The sequence below is a fragment of the Cladophialophora immunda genome, assembly GCF_000835495.1.
Source record: "Cladophialophora immunda strain CBS 83496 unplaced genomic scaffold supercont1.4, whole genome shotgun sequence".
In the NCBI taxonomy this organism is placed as follows: domain Eukaryota; kingdom Fungi; phylum Ascomycota; class Eurotiomycetes; order Chaetothyriales; family Herpotrichiellaceae; genus Cladophialophora; species Cladophialophora immunda.
Genome location: NW_015622544.1, coordinates 2,525,378 through 2,550,130, shown reverse-complemented (window position 1 = coordinate 2,550,130; position 24,753 = coordinate 2,525,378). Strand labels below are relative to the sequence as shown.

The 24,753-nt window shown below is 52.4% G+C and overlaps 7 protein-coding genes across 7 annotated transcripts; 3 read left to right on the top strand and 4 right to left on the bottom strand.

Annotated features, from left to right (window-relative positions):
- Nucleotides 1-4,686: 4,686 nt before the first annotated feature.
- Nucleotides 4,687-5,824, bottom strand: PV07_07267 (uncharacterized protein; the record flags this gene model as incomplete). Its single annotated transcript, XM_016394334.1, has 5 exons — nucleotides 4,687-4,851; nucleotides 4,923-5,098; nucleotides 5,175-5,294; nucleotides 5,374-5,474; nucleotides 5,553-5,824. The coding sequence occupies 5 exons, from the start codon at nucleotides 5,822-5,824 to the stop codon at nucleotides 4,687-4,689; spliced, it is 834 nt and encodes a 277-aa protein (XP_016247753.1).
- A 2,171-nt stretch (nucleotides 5,825-7,995) lies between these two features.
- Nucleotides 7,996-9,803, bottom strand: PV07_07266 (uncharacterized protein). Its single transcript, XM_016394333.1, has 2 exons — nucleotides 9,572-9,803; nucleotides 7,996-9,525 (listed from the first exon to the last, which is right to left on the bottom strand). The coding sequence occupies exons 1-2, from the start codon at nucleotides 9,745-9,747 to the stop codon at nucleotides 8,271-8,273; spliced, it is 1,431 nt and encodes a 476-aa protein (XP_016247752.1). The 5' UTR covers nucleotides 9,748-9,803; the 3' UTR covers nucleotides 7,996-8,270.
- A 271-nt stretch (nucleotides 9,804-10,074) lies between these two features.
- Nucleotides 10,075-12,146, bottom strand: PV07_07265 (uncharacterized protein; the record flags this gene model as incomplete). Its single annotated transcript, XM_016394332.1, has 3 exons — nucleotides 10,075-10,989; nucleotides 11,049-11,112; nucleotides 11,167-12,146. 3 exons carry the CDS (start codon nucleotides 12,144-12,146, stop codon nucleotides 10,075-10,077), a joined length of 1,959 nt encoding a protein of 652 aa, XP_016247751.1.
- Nucleotides 12,147-13,928: 1,782 nt separating this feature from the next.
- Nucleotides 13,929-14,408, bottom strand: PV07_07264 (uncharacterized protein; the record flags this gene model as incomplete). Its single annotated transcript, XM_016394331.1, has 1 exon — nucleotides 13,929-14,408. The coding sequence occupies one exon, from the start codon at nucleotides 14,406-14,408 to the stop codon at nucleotides 13,929-13,931; it is 480 nt and encodes a 159-aa protein (XP_016247750.1).
- A 614-nt stretch (nucleotides 14,409-15,022) lies between these two features.
- On the top strand, nucleotides 15,023-20,592 carry PV07_07263 (uncharacterized protein; the record flags this gene model as incomplete). Its single annotated transcript, XM_016394330.1, has 5 exons — nucleotides 15,023-15,665; nucleotides 15,735-16,533; nucleotides 19,474-19,782; nucleotides 19,838-20,399; nucleotides 20,476-20,592. The coding sequence occupies 5 exons, from the start codon at nucleotides 15,023-15,025 to the stop codon at nucleotides 20,590-20,592; spliced, it is 2,430 nt and encodes an 809-aa protein (XP_016247749.1).
- Nucleotides 20,593-20,979: 387 nt separating this feature from the next.
- PV07_07262 (uncharacterized protein) lies at nucleotides 20,980-22,339 on the top strand. The gene is made up of 3 exons (XM_016394329.1): nucleotides 20,980-21,267; nucleotides 21,333-21,642; nucleotides 21,695-22,339. Exons 1-3 carry the CDS (start codon nucleotides 21,133-21,135, stop codon nucleotides 21,796-21,798), a joined length of 549 nt encoding a protein of 182 aa, XP_016247748.1. The 5' UTR covers nucleotides 20,980-21,132; the 3' UTR covers nucleotides 21,799-22,339.
- Nucleotides 22,340-22,427: 88 nt separating this feature from the next.
- PV07_07261 (uncharacterized protein) lies at nucleotides 22,428-24,142 on the top strand (the record flags this gene model as incomplete). Its single annotated transcript, XM_016394328.1, has 2 exons — nucleotides 22,428-22,809; nucleotides 22,874-24,142. 2 exons carry the CDS (start codon nucleotides 22,428-22,430, stop codon nucleotides 24,019-24,021), a joined length of 1,530 nt encoding a protein of 509 aa, XP_016247747.1. The 3' UTR covers nucleotides 24,022-24,142.
- Nucleotides 24,143-24,753: the final 611 nt, after the last annotated feature.

Below are 24,753 nucleotides of genomic sequence, written 5' to 3'. Positions count from 1 at the left end.
CCAATCCAGTGCCACCCCCCTTTCGCGTCCCCTGGTGTCTCGGACATGTAGGCCAACAAAATCAGCGATTGTACGATCACCAGACGGTCGGATTCAACGTCAAAGTCGTAGAGGAGCTGTGCGCGCAGTGAGCATCAGCGTATCGACTCAAGGGGGATCTAGCACCCACGCGCGCCTTTGCGTAGAACGCCCTCCGGATGTCCAGCGCCCGATCAAACCCGGCCCTGCGAATTGAGTCGACGGCAATGAAGTGGACTGCGGAGAACATGGCGGCTTGAAAGAGAAGTATACTCACCGGAGCAATTTTCATGCTTGAGGGGTCTCGTGCAATTTCCCGAAGTGTCGATTCATCCAGCACAGGCAGCTGGGGATGCACATACTGCAGATAGCAATTGATGATCTCGTCTCGCAACTCCCGGGCTGGAATCTGAAGTGCACCTTTTTTGCGAAGGAAGTCCAGATTGTCCGGATCGAGCGCCTCGGAAATAGGCTTGATGAATGATGGCAGAGCATCGTTATCTGTTCCTGTCCAGCCGCGCCCAACAGAAGGGGTTCGGTCGCGTGCAGGTGAAGCCAACCTGGGACTAAGAGTCTGTGGGCAGCTCGGCAACGTTTGGCGTATGCTGGTTCCGATCAGGTCGGCATAAGAAAGTTCCTGATGGAGATTCTCGTCTTGCAAGGCGTTGGTGACCGCGACTGTAATATTGTTCACGGGTCAGATTCTCCGGCAATCATGTTCGGCGACTTTGAAATGAACAGCGGCGTACTTGGAGTAGAAAAGGGCGCGCCCTGCACCGGGACGTCCGTTGAGACTTCCGCCACCACTTCGGGTAACCATTGAGTAGTATGAATCGCATGCCCAATGCGTTGCGATGGGAGGCCGTCAGCCACGATCCGCTCAGCGTTCGCCGGGGAATCGTCTTTTGCTTGTTGCTTTGATCCTTTCTCCCCGCCGACATTTCGAGCCCTAGCTGGTCTGCTGATGCGACTCATGGTTAGTCGGCCATTGCACAGTGACAAAGTGGTGCTCGGGCTGATTCACGTACCGTCCACGCTTGTTGCTCCGAATATAACACTGGACCGAATCGTGTTCGCAGTTCGCGCAGGGAATGCCTCGCAGTTGAACATCACAGCGAACCTTTCGGCCCCTGCAAGCGAGACATGCAACGCCGGCTCTTTTGTCGGTGGACGGTGGTTGCGTTGTGTCAGTCATTGCTGGCATGAACCGCTGAGCGCATTACTTGTCAAGAGGGCATTCGTGTTCGAGAAAACCTCCGTATTCGGTTTGTTTGATGAGTCGGTCCCGAACTTCAACAAAGCGTGCAAGGACACGCTTGTCCAAGCGTCTCTGTTTTATTACTGGTAGTGACTATAAAGTTTCGCCAAGGTGCCGCGGTACAAACCGTGCAGTTGTCTTCGTGTCATTCTCCGCCATACGGAGAAGGAGAAGCGAGTTGCGGAGTGCTATTGGCGTTGATCCTCTGAGCCCAGAGTCGAATCCCGAAGTTCGGCGGAGCTACAGGGGCCGGGGGCGCCTGGGGCACCTGGGGATAATGGGGGGAACGCCTGGTGATTGATTTAGTGGGAGCGCTCAGACACCTGCAGGCACCCACAGGCAGTCTGGGGAAAGACGCCAGCACCTTGTAAAGACGAGGTCATTTGAACGGCCTATTACGTGACCACACTCTGACCGTGGCGAGGGAGTGGATGTAGAGGGTGGAGGACGGTGCACGCACTTTGCTCCATCATCTCTCCACCCTCCGCGCTATGCACAGAAGCAGGGCTTGAGTACCTGAGTACCAAGGACCGACGACAATAAAGAGCCGCAATTTTCCTCCAAATTAGCCGACCAACCTCGGCACCGGGGCCTGCCTCGTCGACCAGCTTGAGTAAGCGTGCTAGTTGACTGTCGGGCATATTGATGTTGATTTACATAGCTGATACTAGTTCTCGACTTCACATCCAAGGGACGAGGCGATGGTCACAGCCGAAATGAGATGTGACAAACAAGATCTCGGGGAGTCTCGGTCCATTATCTAGAGTTCCTGCAGCTGAACGAGGCTGTATCTTTCTGCGGCCAGTGATGTCCAGCGTTCCAGGCTCCAGGCATCCCAGCCTGCCCAGCTCCTAGAATGGAGCGGCCGGTGACTATGATCGTAAGGAGCGAATTCGCCGCCACGTTGAGCATCCACCTCGGCTTCCCTCAATCATGTGGCATAAAGTAGGTACTCCTATTTGTGTCCCCCATGTGTCAAGATCTCAGGTTCGTTCAGTGACGACAAGGCTGCTGTGTTCTTGATCATACTTGGTTCTGGGTGAGACAGTATGCCTTTCCTTGCAGATAGCCACGTGGTTATCCCCAACAAGGACATCCTATCATGGATCTTTGAGCACGAAGAAACTCAACCAGGCCGGCCGGTAGGAGCCAGCATTCCTCGACTCCAACCTGTCTGGTGACGGGCCTTGATCGATGGCTGACTCGGGACTTGGTTCTAGATCTATGTCGATGCGGTCCGGCCTGAACGATCAATCAACCGAGACCAGGCCTTGATTCTCATCCGCAAATTGGCGGCCGGCTTCCATGCCACAGGCGTCAGACCCGGCGATTGCGTCTGTATCCATGCATTTAACGATGTAAGTCCACGGGATAACCTTGAATCAGCCTGCGCACCGTACTCAAGCAAAGCAGATATATTACCCGATCCTTGTTTTGGGCATCCTGGCGGCCGGGGCCGTCTTCACGGGGACGAATCCCGCCTACACGGCGACCGAACTCAGTCACCATTTCAAGACTGCTCGAGTTGGTTTCGTTATTACGGAGCCAGACAAAGTGTTCGACGTCGTCGAAGCCTCAAAGCATCTCGACAGAGGGATGCCACCCGTGCTGATCTTCGACCAACCAGAACAACCACTTCGTCGGGGGTTCTTGTCCTGGAGAACTTTGCTTGAGCATGGGCAGCGCGACTGGGTTTCCTTTGACGATGAAGAACAGTGTGCGGCTACTCCAGCAGCCTACTTTTTCAGCAGCGGTACGACAGGCCTTCCTAAAGCCGCGGTCATCTCACACCGAAATTTGATTGCTCAGCACATCTTGGTCACCGAATCTCACAAGGTCCCGTACGAGGTAAGGGTGCACGTGCTGAGACAGACAGATAGAGGTTACCATACATGCTCGTTCACGCTCACGTCTGTGAATTAGGTCTCTCGCTTGCTTTACCTGCCCATGTTCCACGCGGCCACGGCGCCAATGTCTCACGTCTCCCCTCTGCGGAGATGCATCACCAGCTACGTCCTCCGTCGCTTCGAGGTCGAAGTGTTTCTGGGGACAATTGGAAAATTCCAGATCACCGACCTGACTCTCGTGCCTCCCGTGGCGGTGACGATCATCAAACATCCCCATGTTCAGAAGTATTCTTTGCAGTCTCTCAGAGTCGTCATCGTAGGCGCGGCACCATTGGGGAGAGACAATCAAATGGCATTGCAAAGAATCTTGGGCGACGAAGCCCGGGTGACGCAGGTGTGGGGGATGACCGAAGCCACCTGCATTGCGACGACGTTCCGATATCCAGAGTCCGACGACACGGGGAGCGTGGGACGGATGTTGCCCAATCTCGATGCAAAGTACGAGACAGACCCCTGGAGAAGCCAACTTGACCCGATGTCAGCTAACCCGGCCCTTTAGGCTCATCGACGAAGATGGCAAGGAAATTCTCGGCTTGGACAAGGTCGGAGAAATGTGTATACGAGGCCCGACGGTGATCTCTCGCTATCTCGATAACCCCACCGCCACCGCCGCGTCCTTTGACAGCCAGGGTTACTACAAGACTGGAGATGTCATGTACTGCTCATCCGCGGGCGGGAAGTGGTACGTGGTCGACCGCAAAAAGGAGCTCATCAAAGTCCGCGCTTTTCAGGTCGCCCCTGCGGAGATTGAAGGGGTTCTTCTCAGCCATTCGAGCATCTCGGATGCCGCGGTGATTGGGGTTCCTAGCATCGTCGACGCTGATGTCGAACATCCTCGAGCATACGTCGTGAGAAGCCCTGCGGGGGCGACGCTGACGGAGAACGAGGTGATCGACTACTGCAAGGAGAGGCTGGCCAAATATAAGGAGCTGACTGGGGGTGTGCGTTTCTTGGATGTTTTGCCTCGGAACGCGACCGGCAAGGTGTTGAAGCGCGAGCTCAAAGCCATGGTGGAAGCAGAGAACAAATCCCAGCGCGCAAAGCTCTGAGAGACTAGATCACAATGTGTGCCCAATCTTGATGCCGACGGGGCTTTGTTTTCTCCCGCGAGTTCTTGATTTGGCCATCTTTCAACTTCAGGACGGGGATTCACGATTGTGGTTACGTTGGTCTTCTGCGATCTTCTGCAGCGCGGTGACAAGTCAATGGTCGAGGCGTCCACACGAGCGACTTCGAGGATTTGCGACAAGGTTTTACATCCATAGTACACGTGGTGATGGAAGTTTTCACTGGATATTTTCTCCAAGTACATGTACAATTTGTTTACATCCATAGTACGCGTGGTGACGGAAGTCTTCACTGTATATTTTCTGCAAGCACATGTACAATTTTTGAGGACTTCTAATCTTTGTCCTTTGGTCTGGACACGCTCCTCCCCAGGCCAATTCCCACAGTTTTCAGCTTGTCTTTATCGAACTCGGTCACTGGCCAGAAACCTTACGGCTACGGTTCACCAGCATGATTGCGGTGCCTCTGATTGCGGCCACGGAACCTCCGACTCAGATCGCCCACGGGAACCACAAGAGGGAAATCGACGGCTTCGAGAATCTCGGCCATGAACAACCATCCCAGAGGGAAGCAGATTATAAAGGTGAGGACGCCAGCAGCCTACAAGGGGAAATCAGTTGGACTACTCGACACAGAAGGAGCGCTTTTGGAGCGACGATGAAGAGGCATACCTTCTGGCAACGCGCCGCCGCACTGAGATCTCCGAGAGCGAAGTTGAAGTATATCCCGGTGAAGAAACCGACGTCGAGAATCAAGGTGACGAGTCCAAAGACAAGGCAAAGATTCGTCCGCAGCGCGCCGACCAGGTAGACCAAGGACACCAATCCCAGAAAGACAAAGAAAAACCCTATCACCGCACCCCGATCAGTCTCCCTTCCAAGGCCGATCTATGTGGCCACTATATGCACGAGCCGATTACTGACCTGTAGTGGCGAAAAACTCGGGCGTCGCTTGACCATCGAGATTGTCCCCTGTCGGAGAGTAATTGACTCCAACACCGAACCATGGAATCATGGAACAACCGTGGACGAGCCAGAAGGTACCTGGATCGCTCTCTCTCATATCAGCAAAGCCGAATAAATGGGGACACCTCCAGGCGAAAAGCGACCGGGGCGGACATACTATAGGTGAAGAAGATGGTGCAGGAAAATGTGTTGCCAATGATCCATTCGCCCACCGCCGCCACCATTTGGACAATGCCGCCGTAAAAGATGTAGACCGGCCTTTTGGAAAAAAGCGAGCGATCGCGAGTCAGCTGAGGCTTCTCTGCGTGGCAAGGGGTGGACCTGTAAAATCCTCACAAAATGGCTGCGCCGTTTCCCCCGGAGCCTCTCCATCCCAGCAAGATGCACCCGGTTGGGAACGCGGAGAGCAGGAACCCCATGAGCGCCACGGGCGTTGGGTTCGCAAAGGTGCGGTACAGCCGACCGGATCCAGGGGGCTTCGGATTCAGGTAGAGTTTCTCAAAGACGTCGCGTGGCACGGGCATCATGACGCTGTCTGCGGTCTCAGTGCGTTGAAGGATGTTCTCGCCGTGGACGGCGGCAATGTCGTCGTGTCCCTTGGTCGACATGGCGGTGCAACGAATGAGACGTAGCCTGAGGTCCGGGGAGTATTCCGTTTGAAAACGTCGGTTTGGTGGGATTTATTTGTCCAGAGGATGCCAATAGTCGCCTGACATTCTCCCACACACCCCCGTGTCATGGGCTTGGGCCTATATAATGCCGTTGTGAATTGATTGCAGGTGAGCACCAACCGAGGCATGCATCTTTTTTCGGCCAATTTTGCTTCTCCCTCGAACACTCCGAGGGATCTGAGGACGGAACCCGGCTATATCCTTGTTCGAGCGGATCTGACAGATCAGCCGTTATCTGCGTGGGACCCCACGATCTTATGCATGGCCGACGCTGTCGTTTCCAAGATGTGGGAGAAATTTTGGTGCCGAGCCTGATTCCATCCTGCGTAAATTGTAAAGTGGGTCTTGGGGGTTATAGCCAAAAGGAGTGGTGGAGCTATTCGCAGTGCTTACCTAAGGACATGTTTCTAGTTCGCCCTGGACGACCACCCCGTGTAGCCCTAGACCAATCGCCCGCTTCCTCTCGCACCGCCATATCTAAGGCTACATAGGCAGCAGAGTGGGAGTAAAAGCAGGGACTTGCCAGGTCTTCTGCGCCCTTTGCTTAGCCTGTTTGCTGTGCTTGGGGAGGGATCCCTAACAACCTATCGAGCCATATACGGAGTACCTAGAAGTCCTCTCCCACGAGATGTCACACTAGGACTCGTTCCCCCAGATCTTCCTTAAATATTCTTCTGCGCTGGTAAAACGAAACTTTACCAGTCGTTTGTTCCATTCGTCAGAGACACACCACCCTCCTCTGGTAACCCCCACCAAAAACACCCTGACTATCAGCTTCGACATTTCTTCAAAGTGCTCGCGTGTTGCACTGTGATAGGTCGGAGGCCACCAAGTTTTCTTGAGTTCTCCGTTCATGAGATCTTCCAAAGAGACCTTGTCTACGTTGAAGGGGCCTAATAGTTTATCAGCCCGGTTGCCAGTGAACATGCCATCTCTGGTCATATCTGTATTCGGCACAAGATGTCCTCCTCGGGGAAGGGGAACAAACCTCTAAGTTCTTCTCCCAGGCGTACCAATTGTGCGATGGTTGTTTGGGAGCCGCGAATGCCGCCATTGACTGGCCATTCTCCTTCATACGCCAACGCTTCAGCTACCACGTTGGCCATGTCTTGCACTGTCGTAAGCGTGAGTTCATGGTTCCCATCACCGACCATGATGGCGCGTCGATTTTCAAAGTCAACATAGGCCGGACTCATTGCAAAGTGCTTTGTCGTTGAATGAGGATAGCCGAAATAATTTGTAAAGTACCCAGGCTGGAAGAGGCAATACTCCAACTTCTAGCAATCGACTTTAGGCTCTGTGGCTAGGTCGTTCAAACGGTCTTTGACTCACCTTTGTTTGTTGATTGACCTTTTCCAGGTATGTCTCAACCTCGCCTTTGAATGCATAGAGCGCCATTCCACCAACCCCGCGGCTGCGCGGCTCCATTCAGCTCTCCTGCAAGGCAATCTGAGGGTGTGGGAGCCATACCTCCCCCATTCGGACGGCGCAAATCTTCGGGCGCCTGTCTCAAGTGCTGCGTCGATCATATTCTTTTGGTAGCGCACCATTCTGGATGGATCCGGTATAGCCAGGAAAGAGAGGATCGTGTCTACATTCTGGAATGCTCGGACAAGGGACTTTGGATCCTCGTAGTCTACTTGAACACACTGAACACCGCTGGGCAAGTCGTCTACATTTGCCTTTAATTGATTTAGGATTTGTTTCGAAATCATGTTTGAAAAAGGGCCCTCGGGGAAGGGCTAGACAAACTCGTCTGCTCAGCACAATGACTTGGTGCATCTTCTTTGCTTGGATGGCGTCGATCACCTCGCGAGCAACATCTGGCCACGATCAGCCCTTTCTTCTTCGGGGATTCCATCAAACCCTACTTCCGGTCCCGCCAGCAATAGCAACAGTCACCATCGTGCTCGGACAGAAGGAGAGGTAGTACGCTAGGAGATACTGATGAAACGGTGGTGGTAAAATGCAAGACCATAGGGGATTTGAGAACTGTGAACACTGGACTGGGGTATGGCAAAACTATCAAGTACGTTATACAAGTGGCGTGGCAAGGGTGCTCAGGGCCCTCTGGTATACGGTATAAACTTTAAAGGCCGATATCAACCTTGTGTAGTAGTCATAATTGGTGATTCTTCATTGATGACAAATTTCCTATCTTCGTACGAGAAGTATAGAGCTCCACTCAACAGCTGTGCGGGTGCATCCTCTGTCATGTCCTGGTGAAGGGGAAGGTAGAACAGGTAATTTCATCCTTGTGAAGAATGTAGATCACAGGACCTCTCACGGAACGACCATGAGATTCTATCAACAGCACATACTGAACTGTTCGGTGGCCTTGGCTCGACGACAAGAAGAAACGAAGGCGTCAATTATCTCGCCCTTAATTTCTCGCAAACATTCCCGCGACCCAGTCAACTGCACCTTGTTGTAATTTTGCCTTCGTCAATGCCGTTCCTTCATGTAGATGTACTCTATCTTTCCCAACGCGGCGCTCAGAGTCTTGCTCAACCTCGCCCGTCGTCTGCTGATCCTGTCCCTGTCCATAGACCTGGACACGCTCCTCAGCGAAACTCTTCTCCCGCCCCATAAAACAAGCACGCCGCATTAGTTCAGCCATCTCGAGTCCCTGGGCCCGCATCAGAGCTGCATGGCCTTTACCAAGATCTTCTGCCTCGGAGCCGGGCTGTTGAGCATTTCGTGGAGTTTGGGGATGCACGAAGATGTTCACATAAGGCAGTGTGACGGATTCAGGGAGCCCGACAGCAGGCCAGCGCCTGAGAACTTTTCGGCGGCGCGGTTGGATCGTGGATGCTGAGCTCGGTTCGGTACCAGTTTCAACACCTGAAGGCTCACTCGTGTCGTACGGTGAGCCTGACGAGCTCGTCAGTGTTGAAGAGCTGGACCGCTGCGAGTCATGGGTGGCGGGGCCAAGAGAGTCATAGCCCCCATAGCTGTCGAGCTGACACTGGTCTGGTACTGGGGTTGCCAGGGGTGTGTCTTTACCCGGGGCGCGAAGAAACAGCATAGGACTTGCAAATGGGTCGAAGTATGCGGACGGCGTCTGGAACAGCTTCGAGCGCATTTTGATCAGCTCTTCCGCCGCAGCCATGACTGCCTGGTTCTCCACACCGTAGCGGGTTGTGACTCTCTGTTTCTGCCTCTTCTGTGGGATGGTGGAGGTCTCACTAGCGCGCAGTTGTTCGACCACATCGTCCAATCCCGACCAATCGACCATTGGTTCAATCACGGCAAGAGCATGGATTTCATTCGGTTCCGTCAGGGCCAGCATGGTCGCAAGCGCGCCTCCTATATTGCTTCCCAAGAGACATATCTTCGGTGGCTCCTCGTAGTCCACATTGATTGGAGAAGTTGGAGACGTGAGATATTCGAATGCGGTTGAGACGTCGTGGACGGGCACCGGAAAGCACGCCGGCGAGACCGCTGTGTCTATGCCATCCCCCAGCCTGTATTGTATCGAGACAAGCGATGTCGATGGTGGGAAGCTGTTTTGCAGCTGAGAGAGGACGTCGATCGACGCGGTGTCGGTTGTATCTATGGAAGGACCAGGAGGGAGGTGAACGAGTAGATTTCGTGGTCCATGCTGCTTTGCGATGCGACGGTACGGAGAAAAGATACTATGATCGTTAGCAGATGACTGTTTCGTCGAGGGGCTTCCCGTACTCGAGCCTCACGCGCCCACTCACTCCGACAGGCAACTCGATGCTATCATGTTTCCATGGCTTCGAGGTCGAGGCTGAGGTGAGGAGTCTCTTTCGATGGAAATCGAGGCCGGCGATGTGCCCCTGCGTGGGCCGAAAAAAGGTATTCAGGCCTCGACGGCAACAACAATAAAGCATCACATGTTACAGAGCTTCTTTGCACGACTTCTAAGCGGGACTGTCCTGCAAATAGTGTCTCGTGTATGGGGGAAGAATGCGTCGAAATGCGAAGACGAGATAAATCGACGCCGGCTCAGCCACTAGCCCTCTTTAGGACGACGGTGATGCCGCCCTATACTCAGCCTTGTGAGTGATCACCTTTCTCTCGCGTCTTAGTACCGGCACTTACAAGGTAATTCCTGTACTAGTCTTCCCTCAAAAAATACAATATATTCTCTTCATCCCCAAGACAATTCGATTTCGCCAGCACAAAGTAAGGAAGAGCTGAAGGCTTACGTAGGGAAGTCAGACTATTCTGAGAGTCTGCGCCGGCTTGGCTGACAGGTGAATGTCAATGTCAGCCACGTCTAGGCCGTAAAGTTTGCAATCTCCAACGAGGTTGTATGAAGGCAGACTTGATCCTTCGCGGACTGCTTGTCTGCTGACAATGAATGGTAGCTTGGCGCCCATGAGAAGACGTATCTCGTCACCCACTGCTGCATTTTTGGGTGCCCATGTTATATAGCCTCTCTCCGTGAGACATAGCCTGCGGTCCCAGATGCTGGCCAGGGTGATATATATCCCGCTTCGTGCCATAACGCTCTGGAGCTGTTCCAGCCGCTTCTGAAGAAGCGCCACCTTCCAACCCAGGGCTATATCCAGGATATTGAAACAGGCAGCGGTGAAAAAGCCCAGAGCTGCAAGTCGCTGGGCGATACGTAGCTGGGCGGGAAGAGATCGACCGGAACCGGATCTTAGAAGTCCTGTAGTGGCCCATATCCCAGCCATGGCGATTGTCGATAGTCTGGCGAACCCCATAGTACGCCTTTTTACCGATAAGACAGATGCCAGACTGTCCCATTTGGCCGACCATTGCTCTGTGTCTGGTGATGAAGCCAGGAGCTTCAGCGAACTCTCAAAATTTTCCACGTTGGCTTTCAGTTCAGCGAGGCAGATCTGAGGCTTCTCAACTAGGAGACTTCGCACAAAAGCTTCCGAGACTGGAAGAGCGGAAGGATACGATTGAAGGCAGTCAACAAACTCTTTTGAGCGAAGAAGTCGAGACAACTCCCCTTGCAGAGACATCTTGCCGAACTTCAGCATATATCCGATCGTGAGCATCATAATCTTTGGGAAAGGTTCCTGGTCTACACTCCTGATGTAAATAGGTTCCATAGCGTGTTTGATCTGATCTAGGAGGTGCGAGGACACAATCAGACCCTTGAGGAATAGTATCAGTCTCGGGTTCGTCGTAGACATTCTGACATACAGTCACATACCTCGGATTTATCAACCTCAAATCTCCACTCGCCGTCTCCGCTGTGGAAGTCCGTGGGATCTTTGCTAGGCAGCTCGGCGTGAAGAAGCCATTGGTTGCTAGACCAGCTCGGCACTCACGACGGCAAGCCTTCCACCCGATCATAAAGCCGACAGAGTGCAAGTAAGTGGATGCCATTAGTGGACAGGAGGTGTTGAGCTGTATTTGCTAGATCCGTCCTTAAATCCTGAGTGTAGTCAATCAAGTCCAAGTGCGTCGTACCGCACAGTAACGCCAGAGCGAATATCTTGTCACGAGCATCGGTCCCCGCAAACCTCCGACTCATGGCTATGCAGTGCATCAAATCTGAGGGTTTTGGTGAGTTTTCTTGTGCCGAAGATGCTCCCCCAACATAATTTCTTAGATTGGAAAGAGCATTAATCTTCGTTGGTGTTGAACATCCATGACCTTGGAAGATCGAGTAAATAATTGGATGGTAAGCATGCAGATATCTCATCGGCTGAAAAATAGGCGTGTCAGCAATGCCGGTGTGGCCACACAGGAAGATGAACTTCGAAGCCGAAATATATTCCTGGATGATCCAAACGCGGCCGAACCATGGCTTTTCTATGAAAGACGCAACATCCCGCCATAGATTATCAGCCATTGTCGGCACATCGACGATGTTTGGGCCCGTGAGTGTTATTTTTGCAAACTCCTTGCGGCGGCGGAGCAGCAACGCGTCGTCCGTTTCCCGTGGGCCGCCGATTATACCGTACAGCTTCTTCATCAACGCAATCGCCCTCTCATCACCTGGGGTCTCTTGACCGAGCCAACCGACGACAAATTCAGCGCGCGAGTAGACTTCTTTCAGCTGTCTAACCTGACGTGTTTTCTCTCCAAGATCGCTTTGATTAATGCACAAAGCGTCAATCCATAGAGGGAAGCCGGCCGAGCCGCATAGGTCGAGATCGAGGAGAGCGTGCATTGCCCCGTGGACGCTCTCGGAGATGAGGACTTCCTGATCATTACACTCAATTGGGTATATCACATTGATGAAGCCCCAAGCGTACGAGATGGCAGTGAACTTGATATTGTCTGTGAGGCTGTGCCGCGTCATGCTGCAAATTATACCATGCTCGTAGTTTCGTGCAAGATGTAGCAGGCGAATCTCGCCAGAGTCCAAGAATCAGGGTACAAAGCTGATCTGAAAGCCATTATCTGAAGATTTCAGCAGTGAGAATCTGGCTGGCTGCTTAGGAGAGTTCGAGGTGAGTGGGGAGGCGAGTGGTGTTTACAAGAGGCGTAGGTCGGGTGAGGGTCGAAGTGAGCTCGATGTCGATTGACCTCGTCTTCATCTGCCAAATTTTGAGAGCACCCCGGATCGCTGCTAGCGCCCGCGTGCCGTGCCGCCCTGAGCTGTTCCCGGGCTCGCGAGCTGGGTAAGCGATTACCTATATCTCCCTAGCTGTAGGGCACCTTACTTGCCTTATAATTGGGCCCTTGGCACCCACCCAGGCTCTGAGGCTGCCCAACAAAGCCACCTCCTCCAGGCCTTTCCAGAGAAGCGTCGCCGAGTTCGAGTCCTTGAAGCCGCTACAGCACGATTCTCTCACTCAAGGACGCAGCGGCCTCTCAGGTTGTGCCCTACCTCCTCCTCAGGCGAGCCCCCTGCCTTATCAGGCTCAGGTGGTACATTGCCATCTGATCTCAGAGAAAGTACATTTGGCCATAACCATACATGCTTTCGCAAGCTAACAAACCTTTGTCCCCGCCTGGACCCACAATGTCCTCGGATAACTTTTCGTCCTTACCCCGTCAAGATCTTCACGTCCAAAAGGGGGAAGATGGTGGAGGTAGTCAAAGAGCGGGATGAGAAGGAAACGATCCCTGAGGATTTTGGATCTGGTGATATCGTCAAGCTGTGTGCCGCACTCACGGCTGGGACAAAGACGACCAGACTCGATGGTACCTGGTCCTGGGCAAGCTCCAAGAACCCCTAGGTCGACTAGAGAGCCGATGGGTGATCGCGCCCATTTCGACCTTCAGTGGACTGGGGACTATTGCCTTGGAACCTTGGACCTGGAGTTTCTTGTTGACAATCTCTAATCTGCTTAACTGCCTGTCGGATGACGGGTACGAGTTTTGGCCCGAGGTTGATTCCCGTTGGGATGATTGTTCCATGGATCATGGAAATCCTGAATGCCCCACCACTCTATCCAACGAAGGCGTTGAGCGAGGGGTTTACTTGCCGACCTGGCTCTTTGGCACCGCCAGCGACAGCGTTCATCTTGGGTATCAGCTCCCCAGGAACTTTTCCTCCGGCATTTGACGGCCATCTCACCAAAGGCAGCTTCGAGGACTTTTGGCGTTGGCAGCAGCACCTCATCTACTCTCATCCCGAAGCCCAATATCTCTCCAGCTCCAATCTCAAATATTGGGATCCCCCGAAGGCAGAAGCCGCACACGGATACCGAAAATGTGAAGAAGGATGTCGTGTCGGTTACATGCTGTATGGCACTTTTTCTGATTCTGACATGGTCCTCAAGCGACCCGTCAACCAGACAACTCAGTGGACAAAAAGTGTGTGTGGGATGGGACTGGGGGGTTTTCTATCTCTCTGTCTACAACAACTCACCATCTAATGGTGCAGGAAAGGATTTCCTCCTCATCCTCTCACTTTCTGCTGCAGAAGTCTAGATAGATCAATCGATCTATCCTTCTAACTCATCTGCATTTCCACGGTGGCCTCCATTCAATTGCTGAAGCAGAAGTTGGCGGCTATGACGGGACCCAAGCCGACCTTCTTCTCCCATGAACTCACATCCCACCGCATCCTGGCCACCAACCCGACCTCCCTCCCGTCTGGATTCCTTAACTTCTTCGCATCGAACTCAGCCGGCTACTCGTACAGGAGAAAACCGTAACGATGCGGCCCTGAGGGTCCCGGCGGCGACGGAGGGATCCAGCTGGCTATTGGCGCCACAGGAGCAGATAGGGTTGACGAGGTGGGCGACGTGGTGAGGTCCGACTGTATCCAGTGCAGCAGAGGTGAAAGAATATTGAAAGATCGGAAGCGGGCGTCAAGGTCGATGCTGATGGCGAGGTACGTTTTGCTCGTCGAGAGGTTCGTTGGCAGTGACAGGGTGGGAGTCGGTCGTGCAGCTAGAGGAAGATCAACTCCGAAACATGTTGGAACTTGGAAGATGGGATGTGCTCCAAAGAAACAGCAGACCAGACGCTTGGAGACCGCGTACCGTTCTTGGGAACTCTCTGGCCTGGTGTCTCCACCCTGTGAGCTCCAAAGGAAACCCCCAGGGCCTCTGTTGGATCCTTTCCGATGTTGGGCTAAAGCCGCTGTTGCGCTCCTTGCATCTGGCATTTTGATGCAGAACTTGAGAAGAAAGAAATCGATGTGCAGAACAATGGACCACTATTCTCCCTTATCCTACCCGCTCCGTTCCTAATGACCAGAAACAGGATAAAGATCTCTTGGTCGGATTCCAGGTTGTTATTACCCCGTCTCCGAGGCACACAAAACGGAATTTTCCTCTTTCCCATGTGTTCTTGTCGCAAAGGACCGCCTGTCAATCTAATTGTTTCGTTATCACTCCGCCTCTTGCTTCCTGATTTATACTCAGTGTCGAGTTGGTTACCGGATTGGGCGAGAAATGGCGTACCGCATGGCTGGAGACCGCGTTGTTTATAACCACCTTCTGTTCACTAATCTGGTCCTTCCAGGACCTTGCGTGTTGACTTGCTGCAGCAGTCCTATTATTCTTTTCGAACGGCGCCGATAGCTCTTTCTCCAGACACCGAGGAGCCACCACGTCCTCGATCTCGCATTTGCCGCCTTCTTGGTTAGGGACATTGGCGCCTTGAGAGCTATATCAAGAACTTCAATGGCTGCTGTGTGTATATGCTTGCTTGTTTCACTGCACGAGGCCCACTCTACAATACGTCTCAAATTCTGCTTCTTTTGCCTTTGCACAAAAAATGTCTGACGTGAATGCTTCTTGTCTCTTCTTGCCTACTGCGAGTTCTCCCTCGCCTTCTCAAAATTCGTTGACTATGGGCAATTCCTCACCAGCAGCGCGCGACGAGCACCAGGAGAACCCGCTACCACATCCAGAATCAAGGAAGACTCAAAAGACCGCCGATCCAAATCTCGTCGTCTGGGATCGAGATGACCCGGAGAATCCCATGAACTGGTCGACGGCAAAGAAGGTTTTTATATTGACACAACTGGCTTTCCTCGCCCTGGCAGCTTCACTTGGATCCAGTATCATATCCCCAGCAGAATCCGACATATCCAAGGAAGTCGGTGTTGGCGATGAAGTCGTGGCCTTGGTAGTCTCGCTCTACATAGTCGGTTTTGCTCTTGGTCCTATACTCTGGGCCCCCGTCTCCGAAGTCTGGGGTCGCAGGATGTCGATGCTGCCGGCTATGTTCTGTTTAGGCATGTTCTCGATCGGCACAGCTGTCAGCAAGAACACGGCATCGGTGTTCGTTACGCGTTTCTTTGCCGGGGTGTTTGGCTCTGCTCCCGTCAGCAATGTGTCCGCCGCATTAGGGGATATCTGGCCACCACGAGTGAGGAACAATGCAATGATGCTATACGCGGTTACAGTCATCGGTGGTCCGACTCCAGGCCCCATCATTGGCTCTGCCATTACAGTCAATCAGCACCTAGGCTGGCGTTGAACAGAATATCTTGAAGCGATCATTGTGTTCTCCTCCTTCGGGGTCTCATTGTTCTTCTTGCCAGAGGTGTACGACCCTGTGCTGCTGGACCGCAAAGCTGAGCGTCTACGCAAGGAGACGGGAAATCAGGATATCTACAACCCACACGAGCAGATTGAGTTAGACGTCAAATCGATCGTGCAGAAACAGCTTGCCCGTCCCCTGCAGATGCTCTGCACGGAACCGCAAGCATCTGCAATCGCGGTCTATGCTTCGTTCGTCTACGCGCTCCTTTACCTTTGTCCGGAAGTCTTCCCCTTGGTTTTCCAGGAACATCGGCACTGGTCGCCTGTGGTGGGCTCTCTGCCCTTCCTGGGTCTCTTCATTGGAGTCCTTTCGGCCACCGGCATCATGGGTGTCGGCCAGTCTACTATAAGCGCCAGGTCGACGCCAATGGTGGGAAAGCCGTGCCCGAAGCTTGTCTCCACGATGGCAGTTGGCGGTGTCTTGTTCACAGTTGGGCTTTTCTGGTTCGGCTGGGCTGCACGCCCTGGCATCCCCTGGATCGTGCCTGTCATGGCAACAGGCTTCGTCGGCGGCGGCTTCCTCATCATCTTCGGCCAGTGCGTCACCTTCTTGGTTGACACGTACGGGAAATTCGCCGCTTCGGCTGTGGCGGCGAATACCATACTGCGTTCAATGCTCGCAGCTGGATTCCCATTGTTATCGAACCCTATGTTCAACACCCTGGGTGTTGGGCCGGGAATGTCTCTTCTGGGTGGTATCGCTACACTAGCAATCCCGATTCCTTTCTTGTTCATGAAGTATGGGCACGAATTGAGAAGGCGCTCGAAGTTCATGCCTAGAGAGGGATAGAGAGGACGACGCAGCAATGGTTGGCACTTGAAGCCGACCAATATCGAAAATTCTGCAAAAGCCCCGGAGAAATTGTTTCAGGCGCATAGAATCTGCGCGGAATGGTGATCAAGGACAAATTCCACCTATTGCAAGACATGGCTGGAGGGCAAAGGGGACGTGAAACACGAGGGGCAGAAAAACCATGAAAGTATTGTGGAAAGGAACTGGCATGAGTTTGGAGTAGACGAAGGTAATGTGCTTTGTGGGTGTCGTGTTGGATCTAGGCAATTCATTATAAATTTGTTATAAATGGAGTGAGCCGAGAGAATCTCGGTCGTCGTAGAGAAAGAGTCAGGAGAGTCTCACTTACAAATATACACATACGAATAGATGACAGCGACAGTATCCTAAGGCCTGTCCTCTGATATCAAACCCATTGAGCTATTGGAAGATATGTCAATTTGATGCCTTTCTTTTGTCAAGACGATGTCATTGCCATTGCAAATGCGTCACTATTTTCTGGTGCGACACATACCTCTGGTATTATGAGTGTACACTTAGGATACTTGGTCCCTAGTCCACCCTATGATGTCGCTGTTATGTAATGCCTTGAGGAGTGCAGTACGTGCACCCTGGCGGGAAAGGCAAGTACCTTGGAGGGAATGACTTTGATACCACAGACCTTGGGTCATGGTGCACTCTTCCTTTGATGCCAGATCGGGTTGACTTTGGCCGCCAAGCCACCATGGCTTTCTTCTTCCCAATCAAGCTGCAACTATTACATCCCTGGAGGCGGGGCAAGGCTCGTTCAACAGAGCGGGACGGGGGACTAAAGCCGCGAAGAGTTTGGAATACGAGGCCGAAGTCTCATCTGTCTTGGTGTGCCTGTCCTAGAGCAATGCTCTGGGGCTAACATGATCTCATCTTAGACTCTCCAAGATCAGACTCTAGGATCAGACGCACTGCATCCATCGACAGAACACTGACTAGTTCTTTTGCAGCGGTGAGTTTCAAAAATGCAAGTGAAATTGCATCAGGGTATTGCTGAGAGCTGTGGTCTCAACTACGTACTCGCAGCTTTCCTCCGCTGACTTAGCCATCTATACACTTACCTGACTCGAGCAGCTCGATTATGCATGACCTTGCTGCGAGCCTGTCGCTAAGGTGCTACACAGAAAGCAAGTTCTACCGGCGCTCGATCTCCATGCTTTAGCTCGGTGAATTATCTCCGCTGCATCAAGTCTCGTCAGCGTCCGCTGATTGCCTTTCTTAACTTCTTCGCAAGAGCTTCTTAATTTAAGTTACATTTGGCTTCGAGAAAGGACCCAATGGTTATAGGAAGCGTCACCGGCGAGGTGAGGACTCTCCTCCAGTGATCGCCATCTCGCTCTGACAGGCCTTTTGAGTTCTTGGACAACTGATACAATCTAGCCTCGCAACGGCCTATCCTTGGGATCGTTGTCATTATTGCCGCTCAGAGTCTTTACAGAGGACCTTGTCACTCTCAGATGTTTCAAATCTCCCCGGTATTGCCCGCAGCTCTTTTATTCTTACTTTGCCGATCTTTTCGGGCTGCATCCACGGAGTTTTTACGGAAGACACTCGGGGGGTCAGTGATTTTGTGGAGAGGACGAACAACCTTTGCGTGCTCCAATCCCCTTGACTATAATGGTCAACCGACATCAAGAGCCGATCAGCACCTACTTAGCTCGGCGTTCGTTCTCCGCGCTGTGTCTGGCCTGGAGCTGTTTTTTGGGGACCCCAGAAATACCAGAGTCCGGAGAAATGGGACTGCCTACGGGGACTTTTGCGATCTCCACTTTCTCCAGTTTATAGTCACTTGGTGGATTGCTTACTTCTTGTTTCCCCACGTACCAAACTTGTCTGGGCGCGCATCATTCTTGGTCTCAGCTGCGTTATGGACAGGGAGGTAATACCAACCATGACACGGGGAATGGTGTCCATTTGCGGACATCGAGAACCGAAAGAAGTTGTTGTCTACAATTTCTTGAGGGCTGGATTTAGGATTGTCCTGTAGCCGGCTTTCTGAACCAGCCTTTATAACTCTAGGCGCACAGCCTAGATCAGGGTAATCGGCATAAGTCACGCTACAACAAAACATTGTGACGAGAACATTGCCCTTCAAACTGAGTTCACAATATGCTCGTGAATACCGTGCTTACGCACGGCATCTCACCTTTGTTTGCTGTTCTTCTGCTTGGGGTGGTAGGCGCCAGCCTCGTATGCCTCCGCTTCATCTACAATCTCTACTGGCACCCACTCTCGAAATACCCCGGACCCTGGTATGCAGCCGCAACTTCTCTGTCAGTTGCGGTTATATCGGTGTTGAAGGTTGAGCCGCAATGGCTCATGGGTGTGGTAAGAAAATATGGGAGTGCGTAACCCCTCCTTTAGCCACCATTTCCCATTCCCGCTTCAGGAGCAGCTGGTTGATTGAGTGCCACTCCCGCCATAGCTGAGACGCCGATTCGTATTTCACCCACGGTGTTACTGTTTCCAAAGCCGTCCGCGCTCAAGGAGATATACTGGGACCCTAAATGTAACACGAAAATGTCCCTTTATGGAACTGGGGCGCTGGGCCCGCCTCACCTCTTCACGACACTCGATGGCGAAGAGCATAAGAACCTGAGGAAGGCTCTTGGCGGTCAGCAGGTAAAATGCATCTGTCTCCGTGTTCTATTCAGCAGCTTACCAGCTCATGTTTGTGCAGTGGACCATAGGGTCTCTAAAGAATAACTGGGAGCCTCGCATAGACGACCTGGTCCGTCTCTTCATCCGCAGGATGACAGAAAGAGCACAGGCCAAGGATACTGTCTTGCTCTCGGAAAGAGTAGCGCAAGTTGTATTCAAGCACGGCCATCAACGAGGTAACTAACTTGCAGCAGTGAATTCGCCGCGGATATCATGACCATGATCTCCTTCACCGAGCCCTGGGGTTTCGTTAGAAACAGTCGTGATGAGCGCGGGATCCTCGGCAGCTGGCGCAAAGGACTCCCGTTGTTCGGATTTGCCGGACGATGCAATTCCTTTCGGAAAATCCTGTCCATCCCTGGTATAGGGGAGAAGTTCCTTCCCAGCGCTACCGATAAAGACGGCTTCGGGTATCTGATGAATTGGGCTGACAAGGAAGTATCCCGTCGTGAAGAGAAGTTGGGCGACGGCTTGACTTCGGATCAACCAGACTTCCTCCAACAGTTAGTTCAAAGCACGACCCACACAACATGGCGCAAGAGCTGAACATTTCAATAGTTGCCTAGATGCACGAATGGATGGAAAGCCCCTCAGCCCAGTCCAAAAGCGAGCCCATGTAACACTCCTGATTCAAGCAGGAGCAGACACCACTGGAACCGCGCTCGGAGCCACTCTACGATTTCTGGCCTTGAACCCCGAGAAGCTGAAACGTGCATGGGAGGAGATTGAAGCTGCTGATCGTGCAGGTAAATTGTCGGACCCAATCCAGTACGAAGAAACACGCGAGTATCTGCCGTTCTTTTGCGCATGCATCAAAGAAGCAACTCGATTATGCCCGCCTGCCGATAATCTCTTTGGCCGCGTGGTTGGAAAGGCCGGTAAAGTGATCGATGGGCACTTCCTTCCTCCGGGGACGGAGATAACGAGCAATGCATACGTCGTGCAGCGGGATCCGGTGCTGTATGGTCCAGATCCCGAGGCTTTCCGCCCCGAACGATGGCTTGACAGCAAAGAGAAAGCAGCCGAAATGGAGCTTCACAGCTTTGTGTTTGGCATTGGACCTCGGATATGCTTGGGAAAGGACGTCGCCATCATTGAATTGCACAAGCTTCTTCCCGAGGTAGGTCCATCTCTAGCATGATGAGCCAGGATGTGGTGGTGAAAACTGCGGAATCAATCTAACCTTACACCCACAGATCATTCGGCGCTTTGATATAGAGCTTGTCACTCCAGGGAGATTTGTGGTTGCCGGGGGAGTTGCGTATTTCAACGACTTTAACGTGAAATTGATGGCGAGAGAGGAAACAGCTTGAAGTCCACCAATGAGCGAGTGATCAAATTCAGCCATGTGTATTGGTTTGAACAGAGGGATGATGACGCAGCTTCATCGAGGCCTGCTCTGATATCTATTTAGGGCTAAAGAAGCCAGTCAGAGGCGTAGTAAGGCCATATTAGGGGGGAAATAACCAGAGGAATGAAGGTGTCGGTAGCAGAAACGGAGTGGCAGCCATGAAACCGATATGTGCCACAGTCTGTGAGAAAATACTTTACCGTAGTCAGGTACGGTGGACTAAAAGACCTGCGCCCGCAACATACACCGCCAGCAAAAGGCAACTCCCGGGCGCAGTCGGGATATTATCGACGCCCGTGAAGGAACCGATAACCCTCGGCACTGACTCGATGCTGGTGGTGGCATGTCACTCCTTCAAGAATAATCACTGGCATCTCCAATTGTCACTCCTCGAATGAAAATGCCTTGTATCTCTTCATGATCCATTCCATTCCTTGAGTTGTTCGCTCGATCGTTCCGGATTCCTCGGTCTGCACTCTCTTTCATTCACTAGAAGCCCAAGATGGAGAAATCTAAGAAATTCTACACTAAAGATTACATGTTGCGACCTGGCATGTCATTTGCCATTCAGATTGAAGATCCGGTTCAGAGGATAGAGGAATTCATGAACAGATATAAAAGGGAACCCGTCGCTGAAGTACGCTCCACCTTGCCGGAGGACTAATACTCCCTCTGAAACGGACTTTGACAAGAATCCTCTAGGGTTTCGAAGAATCCCTGATCACGAGGGATCTCAGCGTTGTCAGTGCGACTGGGCCGCCGAATGTCACCGCTGTTTTCGAGATGGACATCATCCCCATGTACGGAACCCGTATGGGGAACGCTTCAGGCGCCGCCATCACACTCATACACGACATCTGCACCACAATGGCTATGGCGCCCCTGGCGACAAAAGACTTCTGGCATTTCGGCGGCGTGTCTAGAGTCCTCAGTGTCACGTACTTGAGGCCGACAAAGGTGGGCACCAAGGTGTTGATCGAATGCGAAGTTCTGCAGGTGGGAGCGCGATTCGGTATGTGCCGAGATGCTGGTTCAGAACGGAAGAACTGACGTCCCCCTCTCAGCGACGATACGAGGGGTCATGAAAGACAAAGCCACGGGCGATCTCCTGTCCGTCTGTGAGCACAACAAAGCCAGCATCATCTTTCGCGACACAGCCAAGATCTGAATACATATTGCATATCTTGCGGCATGTATTCCACCGACAGGATTCCCATTGCCCAAAGGGTTTCAGTGTACCTCTGCCAATCCAACATACCAGCAGCCAGTTATACACTTGAAGTGCTGTTCGATGCAGGCCTCGCAACTCCCTATTGTCTGTCATCGAGCTCCCAATCAGTTCCATCGACGGGTGCAACGGGAATATATTTATTAGTTTGAGTTGTGGCACCAGCAAACCCCTTCTGCGGATCTTATCTCGTCCGTGCAGGAAATTCCCGCCACTGTTCAGCCACTGACATACCATGGGCATTCGGATACGAGCGTGCCCAGAACATGTTGACAGCCTGCTCGGATCTTATTGGGTGGAGGGCCGACGCCACTGCAGGGGAAAGAGAGAGATGATCTCATACCGCGCGGGAGTCTTTTTTTCCAGGAAAATCATGGAAATCCCAACCAACGCCGGATTCCGTTCCCGCAATGGTCTGCCTGGCATAGTTTGAGGCTATACATAGACTTGTTTTCTCTCATTCAGTGCCTTATCTGTCTGTGTGTCTCTCTCACTTACTTTGTTTTCCTTCCCTAACCAATTCGTTTTTATAGATTACTCGATACTAATCTCTTGCTTTGCTTTTCAACATGGGGCCCACCCCTGAGAATTACTGCATGTTGCAAGGTTTCGAATGGAACGTCCCCGCCGATCAGAAACATTGGATCCGGTTGCAAAACGCATTACAGGATCTGAAGAACATTGGAATAGACAATGTCTGGCTCCCGCCTGCTTGCAAAGGTCAAGGTGGTGATCAGGCCAATGGCTATGACATTTACGACTTGTACGATGTTGGGGAGTTTGAGCAAAAAGGCTCCAAAGTTACCAAATGGGGCTCTAGAGAGGACTTGGACCAGTTGAGCAATAAGGCAAAACAGCTCGGGATTGGACTATACTTCGATGCGGTGCTAAACCACAAGGCTGGCGCGGACAGGAAAGAGAAGTGCAGGGTCGTCGAGGTGGATCAGAGTGGTAAGTTCGGCGTTCTGCTCGACTGGCACGTCGAAAAGTTCTCTTCGACTGATTGATCTCCCAGATCGAAATAAAGAAATCGGTGAGCCGTTTGAGATCGAAGCGTGGCTGGGCTTCGATTTCCCGGGCCGTGGCGACAAATACTCTGCTCAAAAATATCACTGGGAGCATTTTTCAGGCACGGACTACGACGCAGGCACTGAAAAGACTGGCATTTTCCGCATTCTCGGCGACAACAAGCATTGGTCCCATTCCGTGGGCGACGAAGCTGGCAATGCCGACTTCCTCATGTTTGCCGATCTCGACTACAGCCATCCAGAGGTCGCGAAGGACGTCATTCAGTGGAGCGAATGGGTGGTCAAGGAATTCAAGCTGAAAGGGTTCCGTTTCGATGCCTGCCAACATTTCTCTGAGCGTTTCACCAACGATCTAGTGGAACATCTGGAAGAAAAGTTTGGAAAGGGCGAATTGTTTCTGGTTGGAGAGTACTGGAGCGGCGACACGCAGGAGATGCTCGAGTGGCTAAACAACATGCACCACCGCTTCACCCTGTATGACTCGCCGCTGGTGTATTCCTTCTCACAAATTTCCAAGACAGAGAAAGCCGACCTCCGAAAAGTCTTCGACAACAGCCTTGTTAAAGCCAAGCCTGAGAGTGCCGTGACGGTGGTGATGAATCACGACACGCAGCCAGGACAGACCGTCGAGACACCCATTGAGGGTTTCTTCAAGCCGATCGCCTACGCCCTGATCTTGTTGAGGAGAGAAGGCTATCCGTGCGTCTTCTACGGCGACCTCTATGGCATGAAGGGCAAGCAGCCCGAGCCGCCTGCGTGTGGTGAGAAATTGCCCCAACTCGTGCTCGCGAGGAAGCTTTTTGCGTACGGAGACCAGGACGACTACTTCGATGACGACCCAAACTGTGTCGGATTTGTGCGCAGGGGCACCGAAGACAGGAAATCCGGGCTTGCCTGCGTCATGTCGAACGCTGGCCCGGGGACAAAGAAGATATTCGTCGGCAAGGAGCACTCGGGAGAAGTCTGGACTGATGTGCTAGGCTGGCAGAAAGATGAAGTACAAATCGATGAAGACGGGTTTGGAGAGTTCATGTGTCCCGGCACGAGCGTTAGTGTGTGGGTGAACAAAGAAGCCGAAGGAAGAGATAAGCTGGACAAGCTGCACTTTGATAGCGACATCTACGCCAAGGCATAAGCTGAACGGTGTTTAGAAACAGCGACATCAGACAGGCTGACGGGGTGGCGGGGGATCTAATTGGGATACAGGGTAGAGGAGGTACATTATGGCAAGTTCTAGATTATTTTAAGAAATATGGACTCCAAGTTGACCCGCGGGAATGGAGCGGTGTGTCATATAACACATACTTATCGACTTCCTACGTAAGGCTGCAGTGTAGAGTCGTAAACTCGACTCACAGTTGGAGTCAGGGTGATGCCGTAATAAATCCAAAGGGACCAGCTGAAGTCCAGGTCTATGCGGCTAAGCTTCTATTACATCCAACTAAATTGCTTATCCAAAGATATGCAACATCTCCCAGGCATCGTTACCGCGGTCAGGCCCCGATGCATCTATGTAGGAACCTTACGTGCCCAGGCTCGCCAGCATACCATAGATGGCGATCTCTACTTCTTGCGAGTGAGATTACGCCACTAGACCGTTGGGCGTGCTGCGTCGTATTTTGGCGGCAGATCTCCACGCCATGTCAGACATGCATACGAGTAGGAAGTTTGATGGGCGACGCCCCTGCCAACCACAAGGCGTCCTGGCACAGACCATCCTTCAGCTCGGATGCTGGGGTATTTCCGCGTTTACCAGTGCGAGCGATGGCACTCCAGACTCAACATAAATAAGACAAAAAGGTAAGTCCCAGTCGCGATTGTGGTTTACTGTCTCTGTTTCCCCAAGGTGCTCCTCAAGGACGAAATC

Bases quoted from the DNA above. Each gene is read 5' to 3' on its own strand.
- PV07_07266 (XM_016394333.1), bottom strand. From the start codon at position 9,747: ATGCTTTATTGTTGTTGCCGTCGAGGCCTGAATACCTTTTTTCGGCCC. The intron at 9,526-9,571 runs GTACGGGAAGCC...TAACGATCATAG, and splicing joins AGTGGGCGCGTGAGGCTCGA to TATCTTTTCTCCGTACCGTC.
- PV07_07262 (XM_016394329.1), top strand. From the start codon at position 21,133: ATGGAGAAATCTAAGAAATTCTACACTAAAGATTACATGTTGCGACCT. The intron at 21,268-21,332 runs GTACGCTCCACC...AGAATCCTCTAG, and splicing joins AAAGGGAACCCGTCGCTGAA to GGTTTCGAAGAATCCCTGAT. The intron at 21,643-21,694 runs GTATGTGCCGAG...TCCCCCTCTCAG, and splicing joins GCAGGTGGGAGCGCGATTCG to CGACGATACGAGGGGTCATG.